This window comes from Morus notabilis, unplaced genomic scaffold (genome assembly GCF_000414095.1).
Source record: "Morus notabilis unplaced genomic scaffold, ASM41409v2 Scaffold520, whole genome shotgun sequence".
Classification (NCBI taxonomy): Eukaryota; Viridiplantae; Streptophyta; class Magnoliopsida; order Rosales; family Moraceae; genus Morus; species Morus notabilis.
The window spans coordinates 131,383-157,520 of record NW_010366812.1 but is presented as its reverse complement, the minus strand read 5'-3'; the positions used below and the strand labels follow the sequence as shown (position 1 = coordinate 157,520).

General features: G+C 35.2%; 3 protein-coding genes across 3 annotated transcripts; all 3 read left to right on the top strand.

Annotated features, from left to right (window-relative positions):
* The first annotated feature begins 1,060 nt into the window (after window positions 1-1,060).
* Window positions 1,061-1,627, top strand: LOC21390906 (probable disease resistance protein At1g61300). Its single transcript, XM_024174180.1, has one exon. The coding sequence runs from the start codon at window positions 1,061-1,063 to the stop codon at window positions 1,625-1,627; it is 567 nt and encodes a 188-aa protein (XP_024029948.1).
* Window positions 1,628-10,806: 9,179 nt separating this feature from the next.
* On the top strand, window positions 10,807-12,012 carry LOC21390904 (probable disease resistance protein At4g27220). Its single transcript, XM_010111184.1, has one exon. It carries the CDS (start codon window positions 10,807-10,809, stop codon window positions 12,010-12,012), a length of 1,206 nt encoding a protein of 401 aa, XP_010109486.1.
* An 11,464-nt stretch (window positions 12,013-23,476) lies between these two features.
* On the top strand, window positions 23,477-25,414 carry LOC21390902 (lysM domain receptor-like kinase 3). The gene has a single exon (XM_010111182.2). It carries the CDS (start codon window positions 23,751-23,753, stop codon window positions 25,122-25,124), a length of 1,374 nt encoding a protein of 457 aa, XP_010109484.2. The 5' UTR covers window positions 23,477-23,750; the 3' UTR covers window positions 25,125-25,414.
* The last annotated feature ends 724 nt before the right edge of the window (window positions 25,415-26,138 follow it).

Below are 26,138 nucleotides of genomic sequence, written 5' to 3'. Positions count from 1 at the left end.
TCTAGAACCAAACTCTTCAGTCTTCACAAAGTCAATCACCTCCTGGACAATCTTTGCCCTGTTTAATTTTCAAAAAGAAAAAAAAAAACTTTGCTCTGTTTTTTCAGCTGTTCTACCGTACATCCCACACCAAAAACAGAGTTATCCACTTTGTTTTCTGCAAGTTTGTTTAGTTAAAGCGATTTTTCTTTTGATTTTGACCTTTCTCTTGACAATTGGCCGACATTAACTGGAGAAATAAGTTAACCAGGAAGGAAAAGAATGCCCCTTTAGTTTCTTTTGCCCGCAAGAGAATCAATCCCTTTGGGGGGAAGAAAATCCATGCCCATATAAAAATAGTGACTTCGAAAGGTGCGTTCTTTCAATGATTTTTGTTTCTTGAGCTGAACCTCATTGATTTTTTTTTGCTTTTCTTTTTCAATTATTATTTTACAGATTATGTTTTATTGGTCTCAGGTAATTATTGCTATACAGAACTGAAAACCAAAAAAGAGAATGGATTGTCTTACTGGTTTTGGTACTTCCCTTGCTGCAAAACGTAGCGAGTACACTGTTGAACCCATTGGCAGTCAGTTTGGTGAGGTAAGTTATCTCTTTAAGTACAAAACCAATTTAGATAATCTAAGAACCCAAGTTCAGCAGTTGGGTTATTCCAAAGAGAGGCTGCAACATTCAATTGATGAGGCCAAAAGAAATTGTGAAGAAATTGAAGCTGGTGTAAATAACTGGCTGATTCAAACAGAAAATATTTCTGGGGAGGCTGAGAATTTGCTAAAAGATGAAGGCCAAGCAAATACAAAGTGTTGCTGTGGTTGTTTTCCAAATTTGTTATCGCGGTATCGGTTAAGCAAGAAAGCGGTAAAGATGGGGTTGGAAATCGGTGAACTCGTCATGAGTGCAGGCAGTTTTGATAAAGTTTCTTATCGAATTCGAATTGGTGGTGTCATTGAAAACAAAGGGTTTGTAGATTTCCAATCGAGAATGTCAACTTTGGAGGGAATTATGGAGGCATTAAGACGCAATGATTGGGGTCTAGGGTGTGGCTGGTGTTGGCAAGACAATGCTCACGAAAGAAGTTGCTAGACGAGCCATGGATGAAAAGTTATTCAGTGAGGTGGTTGCGGCCACAGTTTCTCAAACTCCTAACCATGAACTTATTCAACAAGAAGTTGCAGAGAAGCTTGGTTTAAAATTCCGCGAGAAAAGTGTACCTATAAGAGCAAACCGGCTACAATTTCGATTGAGGCAAGAAAAGAAGATACTCATAATTTTGGATGACATTTGGGAGAATCTTGAATTGAATGAGGTTGGAATGTCTTTTGGGGATGCTCAGAAGGAATGCAAGATATTGCTAATCTCTAGATTTCAGAATGTGTTATGCAATGATATGGAGGCTGAGAAGAATTTTCAAGTTGGACCTTTAACTGATGATGAAGCAATAAGTTTGTTTAAGAAAATGGTGGGTGATTGGACAGAAAAATCGGATTTTCGAGATTTGGCAACTCAGATTATTGAGAAATGTGGAGGAATACCGGCTACTATTGCAAAAGTTGCATCTGAATTGAAAAATAAAAGGTTGTTTGTTTGGAAGGATGTCTTGACACAACTAAAAAGGTCTGCCAACTAATACAAAACAATAGTACAAGAGTGTGAACGACATTTGAAGTAAACAAGGTCACAAGTTGCTTTCTATTGTTGGATAGAGCCAAAGCATTACCAATTCCCATTTCTTCTCGGATGGTAGTGGAGCTGTTTGTAAACAGCCTTCACTATTTTAGTTCTAATGTAGTTCTCCGTGTTTATTCAACTAAGTGTTAATCAAAGATTTGGTTAATCAAATTAAGCCGTCACTATTTAATTGTGGCTAATTATCGCCAGGAGTATCTTCCATGTGATGTTTCATTTATGAGTAGCTATATTAAGGTGGCTAATAATCTCTGCTAAAATCTTCAGCTAAATATGGAGAACATGATATATTTATTGAGTGTCTACCTTATTTATAATCAGTTAAAAGAGAAAAACAGAGCCCTAATAACCGATACATTAACCATATTATTGAAAGTTTTAATTTGGTCGAGTTTTATGTATTAATTTATACAATCTTAGAACCTTTCAGCTCTGTAAATGTCATATGAAACAAGAAGTTAAGAGATCCAAATGTTTAGCAGCTTTGTTGGTCAAACTGGCAATATATCTAAAGAATCAAACTCACTCAAAAGAAAGAAGTTAAATTAGTTCCTTAATAACAAGCAGTGAATGTCTCATAAATTTAAATAGCCATTACTTGCAATATGCATGCAATATTTTCTCTTGTCATTTGCTTAAAAAGTTTTCTAAAAGAATGTCGTTTACTTAAAGTTGCAGACATCTCAAATTACAAATAATGATATTTGATAGATGAGCTAATAAGATGAATTATGCTGTCAAAATCCAAAGCAAAATTCTAAACAGAACTTTTAGTACATCATTTTTAGTTCTCATGTAATCTCTTTATAAAAAAACCACACTAATAGTGCTAAATTTATCTCACTCATTGTGTATAGCTTTCAACACTGAATCTGGTAAAGGATTCACTTTAACGAAATTCAGCCCCAAGTCAATACAACAGTGAATTGGGTTTTTGTCATCAACCATCAAAATCTTCATGCATCCTATGTCGCGCCAATTACGATCGTGTCGTGCCAATTACGACCATGACTGTTGTGTGCGATCCAGTGTGTTGGACATTCTTCATCATTATAACCTATTAAGACAACAAGGTGTTTTCCTTTCTTATTGCAGAAGAGTGACATAATCATCCTAAATATTAAAACAAAATTCGATTAGGAAACTATCACCGGACGACGAAGCACGAGGTTCTTCACCTGATGCACTACACTCTTTTGTTGTGTACATTTTGAAGGCTAGCTGAGAAAAGGGTTCAGAAAGAACTACTAAAGAAAAAAAAAAAAAAAGTATGTCAACACTTATAATGGGCTGGTTTTTAATCTCATATGGTGTTAGACAAAATACATAATATAGAGAGGAGAAAGAATTTCTAAGAGGGAAAAAAAACTCTAAAATTTTGGTGTGTTTTAATTAAGAAGTGGAGATTCTTTTATAGGGTTTAGAAGAGATGATGGTTTCGTTTCTTTTCCATGTCGGACGAGATCTCATCATTTGTTTTTATAATTTCATGAGAATTTTCCTTTAATTTTTTAAACTTTAAGGGAGCATTTGAGAGACAATATCTCATTCACTAGTTATCATTTTGAGCATATAAATATAAATATATAAATATAAATATATATATATATATATACCATTTTGATTTTCTCACGATGGAGAACACAAATCCAAATTGAATCATCACAAACACAAAATGAGTTCTGCTTAAAATCAAGCCTTCAAAATGGTACTTTGAAAAAGGATTTCTAAGCCATTTTTCCATTAATCCATAACATGAATGAAATTGAAAGAGGCGACGAAACGTGACTACAAATTTTGACCCGGTAATAGAGTTTAATTCTTTGTGTTCATTCATGTATGCGTTACACAAAAATTGAATCATTCAAGTTAATATATCTATTTAGAGGTGGCTAATCATAGCCAGATGTGTCTTCCATTTGATGTTTCATTTAGGAGTAGTTATTTAATACCATCTCCAATATAAATACTAACGGATTGTATATTTAGTATCAAAAATAAAAACAACTATATCTTGTGCGGGTAAGCTAAGTATATATCCCTCCGTTTTAATATCCACAAAAACATAAGGTACGCGCTGTAGTACTTACTTTTAATTATTTCCATTTGTCGTGCAAGTTGTGAATTTGGTTGTTTTCGTTTGTTTTAATGTTATGATTTTCAATTTATCATGTGTTGAAATATCTCATAGTGATAACCAATTTCCTTTTGCGTGCGATATATATTTCTAGTGAAGTCTAGCTAGATCTTGTATTTTGATTAGAGTCAGCCGCAGGAAGGTCAACAATTTGAAAATCGTATAGTCATGAGTCGTTTTTTGTAAAAATAAGATTCACGATTCGTACCTTATTTGTAGATATTGTCAATCATTACGATCAATCGATTATACACTTTTTTTTTTTGGTGTGCTGAAAGGATGATATATATATATATATATCAATCGATGATATATATATTGTGTGTTGTAACAAATTGTGTATTTTAGGATTAACGAGTGTGAGATCCGTTGCTGCGAAATACAGCGAAATACAGTATAATATTATATGATAGGTAATAAATGATTCATATTATATTATAAAATGAGTAGATGTCATAAATAAATGAAGAAATATTTGAAAAAACATAAGATTATATATAAATTTTTTATTCAGGTTATATTAATTTATTATTAAGAACATATACCATGAGTAATTAAAAAAAATCTAGCAATATACATTACTGCCATCTATATTATTAAAGAATTTATGTCATAAGTAAGAAAAATTAGTATAGAAATAAAATAATTTATGCAATATACTTAGTAACACTAACAAATCTCATATATACACTAAATTTATATACATAAATATATATGCTTCTTACTAAAGTATAAATTGAGTATAGAACTTAAAAAATTTAGAAAACATTTGAAAAAACAAAATATAATATGTTGGCATAAGTCCATAATTATAAGGGTAACATCCACGATAACCAAATCTGTATTAATAACTACCCAGCACATATTAACAATAAAATAAATATAACAACATCATAACCAAAGAAATAAAAAATTGTAAAGATGAAAAAATAAATTTTTTGATAAAAAAAGGCAAACACTAAAATAAAAATCTAACCTCTGTGGACCTAACAACATTATATAGGATTTAAATAAAAAACATTAAGAGTAGAAAGAGATAATAAACAAATATTAACATATACATAAAGATATACTGAAATAAACAAATGACATAAAACATAGTATTGTATCAATTAAAACAGAAGGAATTTATATTCATAAAAAACACATTAAAAGAAATAGATAAATTAGAACACAAAATGTTTCATATATCAAGCAAACATAACATTATAAATAAATATTCAAAAACATTTCAACCAAATAAAATTTCACTAATATCTCAACAAACAGGGAGCTAATGTCTCAACAAAACGTAGTAATCAAGGACAGAGAAAAAAGGAAAAAAACGACAGAAAGAATATATATTTCACTAATATTTATTAACAACATAACAAAATCACTATGAGCAATATATAATAGTAATGTTTATTAACAGTATATGAAAATCAGCTATGAACAGGTATATATTATGAAACAGAAACAACACATTGATACAATAACAGCATACTAATATATCTAACATCAGCAACATATATGTAAAAATTCTGGGCAAGATTTATTAAAAATACCTGGAACGCTATAAGCACTCGTTTAAGTTTGAAATGTCAGCCAATCAATTCCGAATACAGAGAAAAAAAGGATACAGTGAAAGCAAGAGAAAGCAGCAAACGATTGATAATCAAGCAAAGCGGTAAATGATTGAGAGCCAAAATATATTTGGTGTTCAATGTCTCACACCCAATCTACTCCAAATAAGCAAAATACAGCAAAATATATTATCATACAATGAATATATAATATGATAAATGCGCTCTAAAAAACAAAGAAGATCAAACACTTTTTACAATACATTTATTTCGATAAATGTATCACATACATAATTTCCATCTGTATATAAGAAAAAAACTGCCTTCATATTGTTCAGTTAAATAAGTGAGATAAAGAATTTATAGAAATTGATATATAAATAACAAAAATACAATTCAAAAATGTATTTAACTGCCAACAAAAGATAAAGAAACCAGAAAATCATATATTAAATACTTGGTTTAGGTATTCATCTTCTATTATTTACGATATATATCATAAGTAACCAAAGTAAATTCCATAAAAAGATTCTTAAAAAAAGATTGGCTGCCATCTAAGTCTTACCTATAAGATTGGCTGCCATCTAAGATTCTTAAAAAAAGATTGCTAGGCCCTATTTTCTTAAAAAAAGATTAAAAGAAAAACCCAAAGAAAAGAAAGCCTCTTAAAAAAAATTCCATAAAAAGAAAATCAAAAAATATATGAACAAAAATTTTAAAAAACAGATTTAAAAAAAATACCCTAAAAAAACCTCTTAAAATAAAATACTCCAGAGGAAAAAAAAAAAAAAACAAAAACAAAATCATAGAAACAAATTTTAAGAAATGCAAAAACAAACATTTTTAAAAAACATTAAAATAAATTTTAAAAAATTTTAAAAACGCATCATTTTTGAAAAAACAAAGTCAAAAAAGAAAAAAACTAAAATATTTTGAAAAATATGTAAGAAAAAAACAATATCATCATAGAAGAAAATAGAGACCAAATCGGTAAAAAATGGAAGAGGGAAAAAAAAACTTTAGGCTATGGATCTAACCCGATCTGTAAAGGAATATTTTTTTCTTAAAACAAAGATTTTCCGCTACAAATAAACATAACTACCAGCGAAGAACATGCATGGGAAACATACATGGAAAATCCAGAGAGCAAAACGGAAGCAAAAAAGGGAAACAAAAAGAATCTCAGTAAAAAAACAAATAGAGTATAAAAAAAAAAAACGTTTGCCTAAGAGCCAAAAAAAAAGAAGAAAATTTCTTCAGAAAAAATTTAAAAGAAATCCATATATGTGCCAAGAAGATAGAGCAGAAAACTCGGCAGCAACAGAGCAAAATATTTCAGAGGCAAGAGGAGAAAACTCGGCGGTGGAAAAGAATAAGAAAAGCAAAAGCAATAACCTTATCTGTAAAGGGGAATAATTTCTTAGGAAAAAAAACAAATTTGCAAATGACCAAAACGGTAGAATAATCTAAAGCAAATGAAATTGAATTAAAGGGTAATATATTAACTTTACATTCAAAAAGACATAACGAGAATTAAAATTTCATCAAAAGAAAAAAGTAGGGTTAAAATGAGAAAGATACTGTTCATTATACTGTAGCATGAATAATGAATCTCATTCTCTCTTTTAATATATGTATAATATGGAAATACATATAATGCGTATGTATTTTTACACATGCATATAAATAAACTTAAAATAAATCTTTTAACATTATCCATAACTATATTGTTCATCCAAAGTTTAAAGTGCTTCAATCGTTTTAGAAAAGAAAAGGTGAAAAATAAAAAAAGAATTTTTTGTTAGCCTTTAAAAGAAATACCTGAAGATAGAATACAATACTTAAACGTTAGATCTTCATCACATTTTGTTAAAATGCAATATTTTTCTTTATCTAATATGATTATAATATAATTTGATGGTAAAAAACTGTGTCCTAACGATTAGAGAAAAAAGAAAGTGTGAAGATAAAATGAGAAGAGAGAATACGAGAGAATAGAGAAAGAATGAGGAAAAGGAATGTTTAAAGATAGAATAGAAAGAGAAAGCCATGAGAAATAGGTGAGAGAGAATCAGGAGTTAGAAAATCTACAGAGAGAATGTAATGATCCGCATTTATACGTATCAAGAGAAGGAATGTACGCTTTCGGCGTGTGCCTGCACTGTTTTTGTTTATAGATTTTACCCCGAAAGACCCCATACCATTTGTAGATAAAGAATGTTGCATATTACTCACTTATAACCTTCACTTGATAATGCACGACTGCATAGTTTACTTATCTTAGTTAAGCATTAATTGGAGAATTATCGTCAATGTGATTATGAGAATTATTTTCAATTATCTTCCTTGATTCTCTCTAATACATATTAATCACTTATAACCTTCACTTGATAATGCACGACTGCATAGTTTACTTATCTTAGTTAAGCATTAATTGGAGAATTATCGTCAATGTGATTATGAGAATTATTTTCAATTATCTTCCTTGATTCTCTCTAATACATATTAATCACTTATAACCTTCACTTGATAATGCATAACTGCATGGTTTACTTATCTTAGTTATTCCCTCTTACTATTCTCTTCGATTAGGAAAATTTGACTCAAAGGATTAATGAGTGTCACATTCAGAATGAAGAGAGAGAATGGATGGAGTGAAAGTGAAGATAGCAAATGATGTTAAAGTAAAGATGGAGGATGAAAAGAGAGAAAATGAAGGGGTGCGGCCAAGAGAAGAGAGAGAGTGTAAAAAAAGAATGAGAGAGAGAGAAAGGACATAAAAAGAGATAAGAAAGATTCAATAAGGCAGAGAAAGTAAAATGGTAGAAGGAAAGAGAGAATTAGGAGAGGAAGTATAGAAGAGAAATAACAAATGGGGAAGTAGAAAGTTAAGTAAGAAAATGAGGAGAGAAATTTAAGTGGTAGAATTAATGACGAAAGAGTATTGTTTGTGAGAAACAAAACGACTGAGAGGGAAAGGAAGAGAGTGCACATGCTAAGCTCTAGAACTTTTGGGCGCGTTGCTGAACTCTCGGCCCTGAAAATTTGTTCTTGGGCTCATCTAATGGGCTTTCAATTGTAGTGGCATTATTTTTGCCATAGATCAATATGAAAAGTTTAAAAAAATATATAGGCCAATTTTTAGTTATGAAAATTAATAGGTCATAACTTGTCAAGTTATAATTTATAATCAGATAAGTTATAGATAAATTTATCAAGTTATGATTCATAGCCAAACAAGTTATGGATAAAAACTGTGATTTATGGACAGTAACTTGTCAAATTATGATTCATAATCAGATAAGTTATGAACGAAAACAATAATTTAACCTATTTATTAACTTATGTAAATTATTAACTTATTAATTTTAATTCATCTCAAATCTTGACATATTTTTCTGTTTCTCCCTTATTTTGCGGGGTACTTTTGTTAGGGTGGATTGGACATAGAAAGAAAATTCGGCAAGTCTACCATAAGTGAAAACTTCTTTCCTTATTATATTATATTTTTTATTTTATTCTATATATTTTATTTTTTGTTTTTCAATTTTTAAAAGTTCTGGGAATAGCCTGACAATACATAAAAAAAAACACTTTTTTATGTGGCAGCCATCAACTTACTTTTTTTTTACTATTTTATCTTTACTTTTTGTTATTTTTTACATTTTTATTTTTTTATGTATTTTTTAAAATATATTATTCCTCACTTTATTCTTAGAAGAGTAATTTTTTTGGCACGTGTTTTTCTCATAATTTTTTTTTCTTATGAGAGTAATTTTATTTTGTGTTTTTTTATTTTTTTATTAGTTAAAATAATTATTTTCAAATGTATCCCTACTTAATTTTTTTGTCAACTATAATTTTTTCACATATTTCTTTTTAAGATAAACTTAAGGGCTCGTTTGTTTCATGCGTTTAAACCATGGTTTTGGTTATGCTACAGTGTTTTTCTCTCATAAAAAATTTAAATTTTAAATGTCAAAATAAAAAATCACTGATTTAAACACATGAACTAAACAAGTCCTAAATAAATTTCTTATTATTTTGAAAATAATAAATCTTGGGGCTTCAAACACAACAATACGTGCGGAGCACGCTTATAAAACTAGTTATTAAAAATAAGAACAAAGACAAATAGAGTTTTTTTTTTTTTTGGAAATAAGAATAAACAGAGTTACCAAGCATGCTTTTGAAAATAAAAAAGAAATTGCAATTTAATCTTAAGAATTTGATTAGACTTTTTTTTTTGTTTTTTTGTTTTTTTGTCAATTGTTTACGTTATCTTTGGACGACATTCGAAGGGAGAACTTCGGGAACACGAGAACAGCATACACATATAAGAATTATTGGAAGCATGGAATTTCTTATCGGAATTGGCACCTCAATTGCGGGAAAAGCAGCAGAATATATCGTCGAACCAGTTGGTCGTCAGATTGGCTACTTGTTTTACTACAAAAGCAATGTTGACAACCTTAATAACTCAAACTCACGAGCTGAAGTTTGCAAAAGAGAGAATAGAACATGCCGTTGACGAGGCTATGAGAAATGGTGAAGAAATTGAAGATGACGTCCAGAACTGGCGAAGTAAAGTAGATAAGATCTCTGGAGAGGCTGAGACATTACTTAGATGAGGGTCGAATAAAAACGAAATGTTTCAATGGATGCTCTTGGAATTTGATCATGAGGTATAAGCAAAGCAAGAAAGCAAGGAAGGTGGCAGAAGTTGTTATTAGTGAAATCCAAGATGTTGGGAAATTCGGCAAGGTTTCTCATCGTCGTCCTCTACAAATTTCTATTAAAAACAAAGGCTATGAGACCTTTGAAACAAGAATGCCTACTTTCTTGGGAAAACTGTGCTTGTTAAAGAAGTTGCTAGACATGCCAAAAGTGAAGATTTATTCAGTCAAGTAATTATAACTACTGTTTCACAAACTCCTGACTGTAAACGGATTCAACAAGAAGTTACCAAGATTTGAAGAGGAAACCTTATCAGTAAGAGCTGAGCGACTGCAAGAACGGTTGAGGAAGGAGGAGAAGATCCTTATAATTTTAGATGACATTGGAGTGAGCTTGACTTGGATGCCATTGGGATATCTTTTGCTGATGATCTGAAAGGCTGCAAAGTACTACTAACGTCTAGACTTGAAGATGTATTACGTAATGACATGGCTGTTGATGTGAGGAGCAACCTCGAAGTTGGAGTTTTATCTGATGGCGAAGCGACAGATCTTTTTGAAAAAATTGTAGGAGACATGGTGAGAGGAATTGATTTTCAAAGTTTGAGAATTCAGATTGTTAAAGAATGTGCTGGCTTACCTCTCGCGGTTTCAACAGTTGCTAGTGCATTGAAAAACAAAACGAGCGCCGTTTGGAAGGATGCCTTGCCTAAAAGTGTCTAATCCAACTAATATCAAAGGAATGCATGAAAAAGTGTATTCAAGTGTAAAGTTGAGCTACAAATTTTTAGGCAGTGAAGAAGATAAGTCATTGTTATTGCTTTGTAGCTTGTACAAAGAAGATGAATATATAAATACTAATGATTTGTTGAAATATGGTGTGGGCATAAGCTTGTTTGATCAAGGGAGCATTAAGCCAGAAGATGCAAGAAATAGGGTGCTTAATCTGGTTGAGAATCTTAGAACTTCTTCTTTGTTGTTAGAGGGCAACAGAGCTGGTTATGTTAAAATGCACGACGTGGTTCGTGATGTTGCCGTGTCAATTGCTTTGGGCGAGAAAGAAATGTGCAGCATTAGGAATGTTGGTGAGCTAGAAGTACTTCAAAAGAAGAGAAAACTCGAAAGCTTGACTGCCATTTCACTGCTATATTCCTATGATCTACGTTCTAGTAGATTTCTATGTCCAAAGCTCCTATTTTTGTTTATGAGAGGGTTGAGCGAGATTGTCGGGTCCGCAATCAATAGCCAGCTTTTTGAAGCAACGGAGGAGCTTCAAGTTTTAAGATTGGATTTTATAGATCTCGGTCGATCACTCCCTTCCTTCTACTTCATTCAAAATCTCCAAACGTTAATGTTGCGTAAATGTAGGTTGGGAGACATAACTTGGATTGGAGAATTAAGAAACTTAGAAATTTTGGACCTTTCAAGTTCTAGATTTAGGGAAGTGCCAAAGACATTAGGAAAGTTGACTCGTTTGCTGTCATTAGATTTATATGACTCCGAGGATCTTAAAGTGATTCAAACCTGGTGTTATATCAAACTTGGTTCGATTAGAAGAGTTGATCCTAGGAGGAGCAGCTTTACCAATTGGGTGGTTGAAGAAGTGAATGGTGAAAGGAGTAATGCGAGTCTGGCCGAACTAAAGAACTTGCGACAACTAACCACATTACATTTACTTGCAAATCCCGACAATCTTGTGGCCGGCTTGTTTACGGATAAATTAGAAAGATATGCATTGCATATAGGACCTGGTATTTGGTGTTCGTGTAAACATCATCAAAGATATTCAAGATTTCTTGAGCTTAATTCTGTGCACTCCAAAAGTCACATAGAGCAGAGTGGTCTTAAATTTTTGATCAAAAAGGCAGAAGAGTTGCATATGAAGCGTGCGATTGAGATTAATGATGTTGTTCCTGAATTAGATGAGGATGGTTTTTCACAGTTGTAACGTTTGGAAGTCTACTATAATCCTAAAGTTCGATACATTGTTAACTCGGTGGAGGAGGCTGATCATCCTTGTAATGCCTTTCAAAGATTGGAGGAATTGCATCTTAACGATCTAAGAAACCTGGAAAAGATATCCAATTGTAAACTTGGAGTAGAATCTTTCAGCAAGTTAAGAATCATTAAGATATTAAGTTGCAATGCATTAAAAAATCTCTTTCATTTCTCTGTCGCCAGACAACTTGAGACAGTTGAAGTGCATGGCCGCAACACGATGGAGGCAATATTTCCCTGTGGAAGAGAAGAGGATACTCCTTAACATTATTGAGATTGAAGTCGTTGAAAACATTGAATTCCCTCGGTTATGCTCGCTCACGCTCGGAGGTTTACCAAAGCTTATTCAATTTTGTGAAGAAGTGAAGAAAGCAAGGATGACATTGCCACACAGGACACAGGAGCAACTAAATGTCGATTCTGACCTCCCATTATTCCACCCTAAGGTATGATTCGATTCCATCCTTAAATACTTTATTAGTCACAAGGGCATAGGGCAGGCAAGCCATCGACAAGGCATCCTGATTTTAATGAAAAATAAAACAATTTACTATTGTCTAATCTGTAACATTGATTTTAGTGCAAAACTGTTATCTAAATGTGTATGCTTTCTGTATATATAGTCAAAAAATATCTCATTGCAAAGAATTGTAATTGTACGTGCAGCTTCTAGCAAGTTCTACTACCTTCCCAAATTTAAAAGAACTGTTTGTCAACCGTACTTCTGGGTCCTCGAAATATCTATTTCCAGCTTCTGTGGCTGCGAATCTCGTGCAACTCAATCGACTCGAAATCAAAGATTGTACTGTGATGGAAGAGATGATAAGCACTGATCAAACAATGGCTAGAATGTTGTTACCTCAGCTAAATTATCTGGAGCTGAAACATCTTCCAAAGCTCACAAGATTTTGTACTTCATCTGTGAGATTTTTGTCTTCTCTCTTCTTTTTGTGAATTAAAAACCAAACAGCTCAAATCAGTGTCTTAAAAAAAATAAATAAATAATTGAACTAACATTTGCTTCACCCATTTTTACTCACAATATACACAAGTGATATTGGCTTACTGTAATCTAAGCAGTGCTTGGGATGTAGTTGTTGTTGGAGCGATTCCAACACAGATCTACAAAATCAATGAACACAACAACAACAGAGAACACAATCTTACACGGTTGTTTGTTTGACCGAGGTTCGGGAACCTTTGAGATTTTCCTACATCCCCGTTGAGCTCGTCCGCAAGCAAGCTCTTTCCACTAAATCAAGAAAGCAATTACACCCTCAATACTCACGATTACAGAAATTCCCAAAACCAGAGAAGAACTCACACCCAGAGAAGAAATCACTCACACCCGAACAAGAAGAATACCCAGTGGAGAAGAAACCCTAAGTTTTTCCCAGATTCTCTCGTTCCCAAAACTGTTGATTTCTCTCTCTACACAACCAGGAGTTTCTCTCTCTATACAATCTCTCTCTCTCTCTACAATACATAATATGAGATGAAGTCTCTCGACCCCTTTTGGCCAAAGGAATATATCTAATTAGCTTTATATGTGTCAAGCCCTTGTAAGCTCATCTTAACCTTGAGTCGGTTTAATATTGCTTCCCAACCAAAACGACAAGCTCCTGGTGGAGGTGCTTCCTTGATGAGTGTCGTCTCTTGAGATTACTCTCACAAATTCCACCTTAATTTCAGTAAACGACCTCTTATGAACATTAGTGGCTTCCCGCGGATGTCCTTGCTCAGACTTCGCATTCAAGTCTTTCCAATGCTTAGCAAGTCCAGGCATTTCTAGAACTTGCCAGCATTAATCACCTTAGTTGCCATATTAGAAGGATTATCTTCGGTGTCTATCTTCTTAAGCTGGATTACGCCTTCTTCCACCTTTTCTCTTATGAAGTGATGCCTCACATCTATATGTTTGGTCTTCTCATGATATACTAGATTTTTACAGAGGTGGATGGCTAATTGACTGTCCGAATAAATGGTTGTATTCTTTTTTAAGATTTTCAATTCTAACAGTAATCCTTGAATCCAGATTGCTTCTTTGAAGCCCTCAGTACCTGCAATGTACTCTGCCTCAGTACTTGACAGAGCAACAACCGGCTGGAGTTGTGATTTCTAACTTATACAATTTCCATCAAAAGTCATCATATAAGCTGAGGTTGATCGTCTCCTATCTCTGTCACCTGCAAAATCAGAATCCACAAAACCTTCCAAGACCAAGTGATTAGATGTGTACTTGTAAATTAAACCATAGTTAATAGTGAAATTAACATATTTCAACACCCACTTCATGGCTAACCAATGATCAAGACCTGGATTAGCCATATACTTACTTAAAACACTAACATCATAGGCTAAATCAGGTCCAGTGCATATCATGAAATACATTAATGAACCTACAGCACTAGCATAAGTGATTTTGGTCATTTTAATTTTCTCTTCTTCAGTAGAAGGTGACTGATCAGCAGAGAGTTTAAAATGACCTACAAGTGGTACCTTGACACTTTTAGAGTGTTCCATAGAGAACTTCCTGACAACATTCTTTAAGTATTCTTCTTGAGACAAACATAATTTTTTCTGTTTTCTATCTATTTTTATGTCTATTCCTAAGATTCTCTTAGCATTTCCTAGATCCTTCATGTCAAATTGATATTGGCCTAAGTCCTTATCAGGTCCTGGTTGTTCCTCTTGTGCATGCTCTTCGGTTTCATCTGTGGGTTCTTGTTGTGCAGATGGCTGATCTTGAGTTGAAGTTTGACTCTGTCGTGTATCAGCAGGTTGTTTGTAAGGTCCTTCCACCTCAAGCTGGAATTCCTGAGTTTGCCTTTCTTGGTTTCCTGCATTGTTAGAACTAACAGCAGTATCTCTTTCTAATTTTAGGTAAGGCATGTTAGACTCATTAAAGACCACATCCCTACTTATTATCACTTTATATTGTGACCCATTTCTAAGACACAATCTATACCCTTTAACTCCCTCTGGATAGTCCAGAAAAATACACTTAAGAGACCTCGGGTCTAATTTACCTTCTCTCTGACGTGCATAAGTTGCACATCCAAACACTCTCAAGTTTGACATATTTGGAGGTTTGCCTGTCCAACATTCCTCCGGTGTCTTTAGGCCAATAGGCTTACAAGGACACCTATTAATCAAGTAGCAGGCTGTCGTAACAGCCTCCCCCCAAAAGTATTTATTAAGACCGAAACTGAAAAGCATACATCGGACCCTTTCCATTAGTGTTCTATTCATTCTTTCTGCTATCCCATTTTGCTGGGGGTTTTTCTTACTGTCATGTGTCTTAGAATGCCCTTATCTTGACAGTATTTAGTGAAAATTTCATGACAGAACTCCATTCCGTTATCAGTTCTTAGTGCCTTTAATTTCTTATTAGTGAGGTTTTCTACTAATACTTTCCATTGTTTAAAATTTTCAAAACACTCATCTTTTGTTTTTAACAAGTACACCCATACTTTCCTAGAGTAATCATCTACAATGGATAGAAAATACCTGTATCCAGCAAATGTGGTTGTGCTTTCTGGTCCCCGCAGATCAGCGTGTACATAGTCAAGAGGCTCCTTGGCTCTGTAAGATGAGGCAGCAAACTTTAGCCTGTGTTGTTTCCCAAGCACGCACTACTCATAGAACTCCAGATGCCCAATTGGACCTTTCCCAAGCAGTCCCTGTTTACTTTACTTTTGTAAACCTTTTTCACTCACATGGCCGAGCCTTTGAAGCCAGAGCACTGCTTGAGTTTTATCTTCAACCGAGGCTGCAGTACCAGTGACTGTATGTCCTTCCAAGACATACAGGCCCTGATTCTTTTCTCCCTTGAGGACCACCATTGACCCCTTAAGCACCTTTAAGACTCCACCTTCGGCCTTGTAACAGTAGCCCAAATCGTCTAAGGCTCCTAGTGAGATCAGATTTCTTCTCAGTTCAGGAATGTGTCTCACATCTTGAAGTACGTAAGTTGTTCCATTCCTTAGCTTCAAAGTCACCGAGCCTATGCCAACAACTGAACATGCATAGTTATTCCCCATCAACACTCTTCCTCCATCTAATTTCTCATAGGAGATGAACCACTCTCTTTTGGGGCACATATGGTATGTGCAGCCCGAATCTAGGATTCATTCCTCCTCTGTCTAGCTGACACTTACTACAAGCATTTCTGAGCTTTCATATCCATCTTCTTGATATGCTAAAGCTGCATTAGCCCCTTCAGCAGACTGTTCTGCACACTTCTTTTTCCATTTTTTATAGAACCTTTTGATATGCCCTGGTTTATTGCAGAAGTAACACTTTCTTTGACCAGACTTTGACTTTGATCTAGAGTTTGGCCTATTTTTGAACTTGCCCTGATCTCTCTTCTGTGGCCTCCCTCTAGAGAATAGGCCTTCATCACTTCTAGCTGACAATTCATGTTTTATCTCTAACTCTCTCGATCTCAAAGTCGACAACACATCATCTAATGTTAAACTATCCCTGATAACTCCAAGAAATGGAGTTATTTAGCCTCTTTTGTGGATTAAAAAGTATACTTGTTCTTGAGAATTTATTTAGTTTTTAATACTTTTACCTTATTTTTATTTCATTTTATTTTATTTGGAATTAATTTTATTTTTAGTTTGTTTTAGGTATTTTTATTTTATTTTATTTTATTTTTATTTAGTTTCCTTTCAAAATAATTATTTTCCTCATTATGTAATTTAATTTTGGTGATAGGTGGGCTTAAATTATTACCTAGAGGGTAATTAGTATTATTTTTCTCCTATATTTTGTCTTGTTAATAGTTTTTAGTTATTTGTGTTTCATAAATTCTCTCTCTCGTGATTAGCGTTTAAAAAGAGCTAATTTAGGTGCACTTTATGGTTAATCTCAGCTTTAAGAAAACGTGGTCATTTGGAGCTTTGAGCAGCTTTTCATTTTTTGAGTATGAAGGAATCCTAGTCAGCATTACTGTGCATTGCTACAGCAAGACAAGCTGGGCTAGACGTGTGTTTTGCTGATAGCTGGACCTGAGCTGGTTAATGGGCTGATTTTGTCCGTGAAGGGTGCTGATTGAGCCACTCATTGGAGGCTTTCTCATGTGCTGCCACGTGGAATTAGGGTACAATAAGTACTTGCAGCTGAGAAGAAAGAAGGGGTCCTTGGTCATATTTTGTAACACAGAAGCGGCTGAACTTGGAAAAGGAAACCACCTCCATTTCTCTGATCAAGTACCAGCTCCAGTACTGGAAAGAAGAAGAAGGAAACGTCACAGAGATTTAAACGTGAAGGACCATCTGTTGATGCAAGAGAAGCTAGAAGAAGCCTTGGAAAAGGGGGATTCGGATTCTCTCATCATCATTTTAGTCTTTCTTATTCTCATTACTTTGTTTTTCTTGTTAAAGAATATTTACTCTTCTTCTTGAATCTGAACTTGAATTCATAAATATATTTCTAGGAGATTCTGATTTGTTGGCTGAGGTTGTTGATTTGTTAAATATTAAGTTGCTAGTTGATGTTGAATGGATTTGATGATTATTTCTCTGTTTATTCAAGTGAGCTGAATTTGTGCCTTAACTGTGATTGAAAAATCATAAGAGGGGAGTACAGCTTGATTAGATCTGGAAAGATTTAGTTGAGTGGAAATAACTTGAGTAATGCAAGTTCTTAGATCTTGTTACAGATTTTTGATTCACATGATATAGGAATATATTATGTCTTGCATAACCATACGATTTAGAGCTTCATTCTCTGATTTTAGAGTCTAGATTTGCAGAGGGATTTGTGAGATTTAGCTTTAAGATTCGTAGACGGCGGATTGGCACGTCCCTAGTTTAGTAGAATCCGGTTAACTAGAAGTTTTCATTGCTGTCCCTTGCTGTAGCACCGCGCAGCGTGATAAACGACAGTTTAATAATTTTAAGCCGCGAACAGTGACATTGGCCAATTCTATTTGCATACTTGTTATTAATTAGTTTTGCTTTTGTTGTTCATTTATTTACAGTCAGATTATCATTAGTTTTAACACCTTAAAAAATCACTTTTAGTCTTTGTTTAAAAACTTGGATAGAATTAACTTAACAATTTGATTTCAAAACCTACAATCCCTGTGGGACGATACTTGATTATTCATCATTTTACTACTTGTTGACTCGTGCACTTGTGAGATTCTAGATACACAATTTTAGGCAACAATCCCTGCCATACTTTATTGCATTTTTCACTTCCTTGAAAGGTTCTGGAAGAGATATTAGTAATATAACGACTTGATTTTCCTCTTCAATTTTCTCACCGATATTAGCTAAATCGAGTATTATTTTGTTGAATTCATCAAGGTTCTTTTCTAAATCCTTATTCGGATCCATTTTAAAACTGAAGAGTCTTTCTTTGATATAAATGTTATTTATCAGGGACCTAGTCATATACAACTGCTCAAGTTTAAGTCATACCTTCGCAGCTGTGTCTTCTTCAATGACTTGCCTAAGTATGTTGTCTGAGAGATAGAGGATAATCGTAGAGTATGCAATTTCCTGCATGTCAGCCTTCTCTTCATCGGTGCCTTGAACATCCTTCAAGTCTCCGAGAGCCTTGGCCACCTTTTGTTGAACTAAGATAGCCCTTAATTTCTTACGCCATAACCCAAAATCCCCAGAGCCATCGAACTTTTCCAGTTCGAATTTTGCGGTACCCATGTTCTTCGATTTCGCCAAGATCTTGATCAAGGTGAATCAAGATTCCAATTGAGTCTTCGATCTTCTTGATTTCACGATGAGAAATAAAACCCTAGGCTCTGATACCACCGTTGGAGCGATTCCAACACAGATCTACGAAATCAATGAACACAACAACAGAGAACACAATCTTACAAGGTTGTTTGTTTGACCAAGGTTCGGGAACCTTTGAGATTTTCCTACATCCCCGTTGAGCTCGTCTGCAAGCAAGCTCTTTCCACTAAATCAAGAAAGCAATTACACCATCAATACTCACGATTACAGAGATTCCCAAAACCAGAGAAGAACTCACACCCAGAGAAGAAATCACTCACACCCGAACAAGAAGAATACCCAGTGGAGAAGAAACCCTAAGTTTTCTCCAGATTCTCTCGTTCCCAAAACTGTTGATTTCTCTCTCTACACAACCGGGAGTTTCTCTCTCTATACAATCTCTCTCTCTCTCTCTCTCTCTACAATACAGAATATGAGATGAAGTCTCTCGACCCCTTTTGGCCAAAGGAATATATCTAATTAGCTTTACACGTGTCAAGCCCTTGTAAGCTCATCTTAACCTTGAGTCGGTTTAATATTGCTTCCCAACCAAAACGACAAGCTCCTTGAACCAAACGACAAGCTCCTGGTGGAAGTGCATCCTTGATGAGTGTCGTTTCCTGAGATTACTCTCACAGTTGTCATTACTGTTTGCAAGTAAAATCGAATCACTTACCTGTTGTTTTCAATATTTTTCTACCCGTTTAATCCTTTTTCTACTTACAACAAGAGTGCAAATATACATAACATGCAGGTTGCATTCCCGAATGTAAAGACGCTGCATCTTGAGGGTTTAAAATCCAAAGATCCAAAGATCAAATGTCGAAGAAAGATTTCAATTAAGCTATTTGGAGATATCTTTTTTACAAAACTTGGAGCGTGTATGGAGTAAAGATCCTCAAGGAGCTTTTACATTTCAAAAGCTCGTTGAAATTAAGGTTGATTGGTGTGGAAGATTGAAATTTCTTTTTCCACCCTCTGTCGCCAAAGGTCTTGTCCAACTCGAATCACTTAAGCTGGGGAGCTGTGATGGGATACAGGAAGTTGTTGGCAAGGAGGAACAAGGAGAGGAGACGATAATACCAAAATTTGTGTTCCCTCACTTAACCACGCTGCATTTAATCTGACTGCCGGAACTTGCGAGTTTCTACCCTGGACTACATTCTTCAGAATGGTCTTCTCTAAAAGTATTTGGAGTTGAGATATTGTTGGAAATTACAAGATCTTCGCTTCAGAATTATTAAGCTTCCGAAACAAGGTGCGAAGTGCGGCCGATGTTGATACTCCAATTCAAATTCCTTTGTTCTTGATGCAGAAGGTAGAACTAGTGCGACTAACATCCCTTATTTTTACATCTACCTTGTATATGCAGAGTGTTTTTTTTTTAATACGAACAGAAGTTGCTATTCTCCTTATCTGGAGAAAATATAACTAGCCTCACTCTTAAAAAATTGCTTTTGTCCAGGTTATCTTTCCTAAATTGGAAGAATTGAAGCTGGAAGAAAGCCTTGACTTGAAAAATATAGAGAATGAATGCGTACGACGTGGTACGAAACAATGTGCAGAGATGCTTCCACGTTTAGAAGATGAAGAGGATGAAGATCTTTCTTACTGTCATTAAGATTGGGAGACAATATCGAAAGAAGGCAAGATTGCATTCTACTCTTTTTTTTTTTAATTATAGTTTTTGCAAAAGAAAAAAAGAAAGAAAGAAGAAGGTTTTAAATTAATCTTCTAGTTTAGCAAATGGATTATCTTGGGTGGACTACGTACGTTTTTGCGTTTCTTTCTTTGTAATAGCATTGACTTTCGTTGGCAACTGGACCTTTCAAATGAATTTTCTCCAACCATATCACTATCTGATTCTGAAGCAGAAGGCACGGAAGATTCTGAAGCGGCAGACGGAGATGATCCTGAAGTAGAAAACAATAACTCTGAAGCAGAAGAAACTCTAAAAGGTTCTGAATCTAATCTTGAGAGTTTACAGATTTGGAATGCCACAATAAAGTACTATTCCCTTGTCCATTTTCCCTAGGAAAAAATACTCGTTAATTTATTATACGTCATTCAGCAACCAATAATGTAGCATTAAAAAAAAACGTCATTCAGCAACCAATAATGTAGCATAAAAAAAAAAACGTCATTCAGCAACCAATAATGTAGCATAAAAAAAAAAACGTCATTCAGCAACCAATAATGTAGCATAAAAAAAAAAACGTCATTCAGCAACCAATAATGTAGCATAAAAAAAAAGTCATCAATTACTTGAGTTATCGAAAAATGGAGCAAAATATACATGACACGGGGAAAAAAAAACTTCGAAAGAACAATAAAAGTCGTCCAATATAACATATATCAGAGGCCACAAGACGAAAAGATAAAATAAAATACAATTGACAACAAAGAATAATAATAAGAAAAACTGGAGAAGGTATATATACTGAGCTAATTTCGTCTTCTTGTCAAGAGTATTGCAGCACCAAAAAACTTCCAATAGCTCGCCGAATAAACGATTTCAATGTGTACATTAGCAAAAAAGAAAAAAAAAAAAAGATTTCTACGTGCCGTCTCACCTTTTTTTTTTTCCGATGGAATACATAAAGCCAGATTTGTAGCAAAACAAAAAAGAAAACGGCACTCTTGTAAATAAGATCAAAAGAATGTCTTTGTATTTAATTTGTTTGTTTCAGAAAGTGAGGATGCCACGTGTCAAAAGACTAAGGGTCTGTTTAGTTCACTGATTCAAGTTGAGATGTGATTTTATGTGAGTTTTTTACTGTAGTAAAAAAAAATTTAGATATGACTATTTTTTAGAACTTTTTACTGTAGTAAAACTCAGATCGGTGAAATGAAAGAGGGCTAATTTATTTGTTATGTTCCCCATTTAATTACCAAAGGTGACAGAAGTATCCTTCTTCAGATTTTTAAAATCCAGCTAAAATCTGGACAAATCTGTTTTTCATTGTCACAGAGTTATCGAGATCAAATTTAACATCTTTTCAAGGATTTCTGGATAATATTTTCATTAAAGAACCATACGAGTTAATGATCATTAAGTTGCGGAAGATAATTTTAAGGCAAGAAAGTGTAATACAAATATACATATCCAAAATCTTTTTTAGTGCTTAAACCGTCTATACCATACTCAGCATGATAAAGGGAATATAAAGGTTAGAGATGCCATGGTAAACAATAACTCTGAAGCAGAAGAAACAGAATAAGGATCTGCTTTTGATCTTTGAGAGTTTGAGGTCAAGAATATGTCCATGAATCAAGCTAAAGAGAATATAAAGATTAGACATGCCATGGCAAAGTACCATTGCCTTGTACATTTACGCATACCTGGTACAGTACTGCTTTATTATAATAGTTTTCTTTTCTTTTTTTTTCTTTTTTTTTTCCTTTTTTTTCCTTTTTCACCTTGAGTATAACTAATTATTTATGTTTTTTCCTAATAAAATTTTGCTGTTTTGAACGGGTTTGCAGAAACTAATATTCCCTTGAAAAACGATCAAGAGGTGTCAGAGAGCCTGCTATGGAAATTCTTATTTGTGCCTGCGGACTTATGGCATGTTTGGCAGAAACAATGCTAGCTCAAACTTATGCAACGAAGCCTTGATAAGAATTCCCTATACTTTCAAGAATTGTGTTTTGTTTAATAGTTTCATATGTGGCGTGGCTGATGGCTCTGAGGACGATGTTACTTGCACAAGACCTTCACCAAGTAATTTATTCAGAATTTAATGAGATAGGGACTAGAGTTGAGTGAAAATAATTTAAAAAGCTTTTACCAACATCGCACTTACAAGATTGATCTTCTGAGTTTTTATTGTTTTTATTGTTTTGTTAATATAAATAATTAGATAAATGAATAAATAAATAAAAACCAGCAGCCACCAAAAAGTCAGCAATCATGGATGTCAAATTCAAAGGTTAAATTCAACGCCTCTTAAAAGTTCAATATCTTCCATGGATTCAACTATCAAAGTGACAACACTAGTTCAAGTATCGTTTTAACTTAACCTTTCTTGTCGCAATGTATTTAATTATGTCAACGATGAAAAATCACCTTTTGAAAGGCCTTTCTCTTGAAGATGTGAGGGATCATATTTCTAAGTCAAATAACCATACTTCGAATTGAGCACTAGACATTAATGTTAAACCTTTTGCCACCTTTAACGCAAATTGATACCACAGGATTCATCACTCGTTAGTTTACAACTTTCCAAATTAGTATCTTTTACTCTTCGAGGAATCCCCTAATTTCCAATGTGAACCGAGAAAAGGAAACCAAGAAAAAAAAAGAAGCAAGAAAATCCATACAATGCATCTGTCGTTATAGACATTAATGTTTAATCAAGTAAACAATTTCACCCTATCAAACTGCAAACAAATAAAATAAATGGCTAAACAAACAAACGCAACCGTCGCCGTCAACTATAGTAACCCAATTTTTTAAACTAATCTAAACAAGTCCACATAATATCCCCCAAGATACGCACTTAACCCATTACCTACGCGGGGCTAATTTTGGTCTAATAATATAATAAACAAAATACAGAAAAATTAATCCACCAATATACATACATACATACACACACACACATATATATATATATATATATATATGTGTGGATAATTGAAGATGAGTGATCTCCAAAAGTTCAATTACCATGGAGAGCCTAATAATTCAAATATCCCGTCTCTTTCCAGTTACGTTCAGACAAAAGTCTCATAGCGTTGTAATATAATGCCGACCGACCGAACTATCATGCGCCGCCACCGCAGCTTTTCACTTTCCAGCCTTGCTGAAGTTCCTGAATTGGACGAATAATTCCTTATTCCCCCTCAACCCATCATCATCATTTCCTTTATTTCACGAAATTCCCCTCCCGATTCCCAAATCTCCTCCTCTTTAACTTCAATCGCAATCCGCATGTGTAAATCCAAAATGGCCACCAACGCCGCCCAGCCCGCGCCAGCCCCTCGGCCCCACCGGACCCCCCACCCCTCCTCCGACCACTCCTCCCGTGCCCACCTCTCCCACGCCAGCTCCGAGTGGTCCCGAACCCCCCAAAGACCAGCCTCCAAGCCTTCCTCCTCCGAGGCCTCCACTTCCAACACCTCCAGCGCCGCTTACACCTCCGGCTCCAGCTACAAGCTCTCCTCTGATGATTCCATCGCCAACAGAACACCTCTCTCCAGCCTCCACGAGAGTCTCCCTGAAAAACCCCACATCTACGATTTCAAGGAGATCTGCTCCGCCACCAACAATTTCCTCGCCAAGCGCTACTCTTCCTCCTCTTCGACTCCGTCTTGGAGGTGCGTTCTTCGTGGTAAGGAGGTGATCGTGTTTCAAAGGAAGTTTCGGAGAGAGATGGGGACTTCCGAGCTCAAAGAACGCCTCTCGGTTATCTGCCGGAGCCACCACACTAGCATAGTCAAGCTCCTCGGAGCATCTGTCTCCGGCGACCATATCTATTTGGTGTTCGAGTTCCTGATCGGAGCGAATCTTGCCGATTGCTTGAGAAACCCTAGAAATCCGACCTTCACTGTCCTTTCGACATGGATGTCGAGAATGCAGATCGCGACGGACCTCGCGCACGGTCTCGATTACATCCACAACAAAACGGGGCTGAGCATCAGCCTCGTGCACAATCACATCAAGAGCAGCAGTGTCCTCGTGACGGAGCCTTCTTTCAACGCCAAAATCTGTCATTTCGGCACCGCCCAATTGTGCGGCGAGATCGACGATCGGATGCCGCCACCGATCTCAAAAGGCGAAATCGCAGAGGTCTCCGACGACGACGAGGGTTCAGATCCCGGTTTGAAAAAACCGAAGGATTTGGAGCGCTCTGGCAGCGGGAGAATGCAATTCGCGGGAGTGATGGGGTACATGTCGCCGGAGTTCCAGTCGAGCGGGGTGGCGACGCAGGAATCCGATGTGTTCGCGTTCGGCGTGGTGATATTGGAGCTCCTCTCCAGCGACGAGCCTATGAAGTACAAGTTCGACAGGAGCAAGCGGGAGTTCGTGAAGACGTCGCTGATCGAATCGGCGAATGCGGCGGTGGACGACGGCGGTGGGCGGCTGAGGCAGTGGATGGATAGGAGGCTGAAAGACTCGTTCCCCGTCGACGCGGCGGAGAAATTGACTCGTGTAGCATTGGAATGCGTCCACGTGGACCCGGACAAGCGGCCCAACATGGGCCGCGTCGCAGGGAAGATTTCGAAGCTGTATTTGGAGTCAAAGACTTGGTCCGACAATCTCACCCTTCCGACAGATTTTTCAGTGTCGTTGGCTCCTCGTTGAAGAACAATTAAGGAAATTGTTTTTAATTTACATTTACACATTTCGAAATTGAATATTTGTTTCCGGAAAAGACCGGCGGGAGTGATTGACATAAATAGATACTGATTTTTTTAACTAATGGATCGACATGGAATCAGAATATCTTATGTCTGCGGGGAATTTTTTTTTTTTTAATTATCCAATTATTCATTTTGTATAATGTAATATTTTTGTCGTTTGATAAGGACACAACTAGAGGTGGCTATAGATTTTTGTCCGTATTTAGTTGGATCGTTAGAGAAGAAACAAACCTCGTGATGTTTTTTTATTATTTTTTAATGAACATTGAACAGATCCTGATCCTGTGACTTGACGTGATATGGTCCAATGGATTATAGAAGTTCTTTCTTTTTTGTCCTAATTTGTTGAAAATTAGTCCTTTGGCGAGAGTTTTGTTAATTGTTATTGTCACCAGTGTTTGGTACATCTGGTTTGACCTTTAAGAAGAAAACAGGCTGATCGCAACTAGAACCGCTCCATACAAATAAAAATCAAAAGAGAGAAGTCGGTAAACGACATCAGAACTAGGGGTGTAAATCAGTCAGGTAGGGTAGGATTGAGCTGAAAAATTAAGCCTACCCGACCAGTGCGGGTTGAGAAAATTTTGGGCCACGAGTCTACAAACCCGCAACCTTTCGAGTGATCTCGGGTAGGATCGGGTTACTCGGGTTGGTGATCTCAAGGACCACATGCTCACTTTTTAGTCAATTAATCTGTGCTTATTACAAAAGAAATCATTATCAAACAGAACATGTCTTTCCTTCAATAAGGGATCCAAATGCAAAGTGAACAATTAAAATACTCACTTTAAAATCAAACACTTCCAATATAAATAAAGAATGTCCTAATTCAACAACTATGACATACAAGCATTTTTTACACAAACTGTAAATCTAAAACATAAATAAGTTAACAGTTTAAATGCATAAAGTCCATAAACTTATGAAAGTAAGAATTTGAAGTGTTGGACATTAT

What these genes read in the sequence shown, in the direction of transcription:
- LOC21390904 (XM_010111184.1), top strand. Translation starts at nt 10,807, where the DNA reads ATGCATGAAAAAGTGTATTCAAGTGTAAAGTTGAGCTACAAATTTTTA.
- LOC21390902 (XM_010111182.2), top strand. Translation starts at nt 23,751, where the DNA reads ATGTGTAAATCCAAAATGGCCACCAACGCCGCCCAGCCCGCGCCAGCC.
- LOC21390906 (XM_024174180.1), top strand. Translation starts at nt 1,061, where the DNA reads ATGCTCACGAAAGAAGTTGCTAGACGAGCCATGGATGAAAAGTTATTC.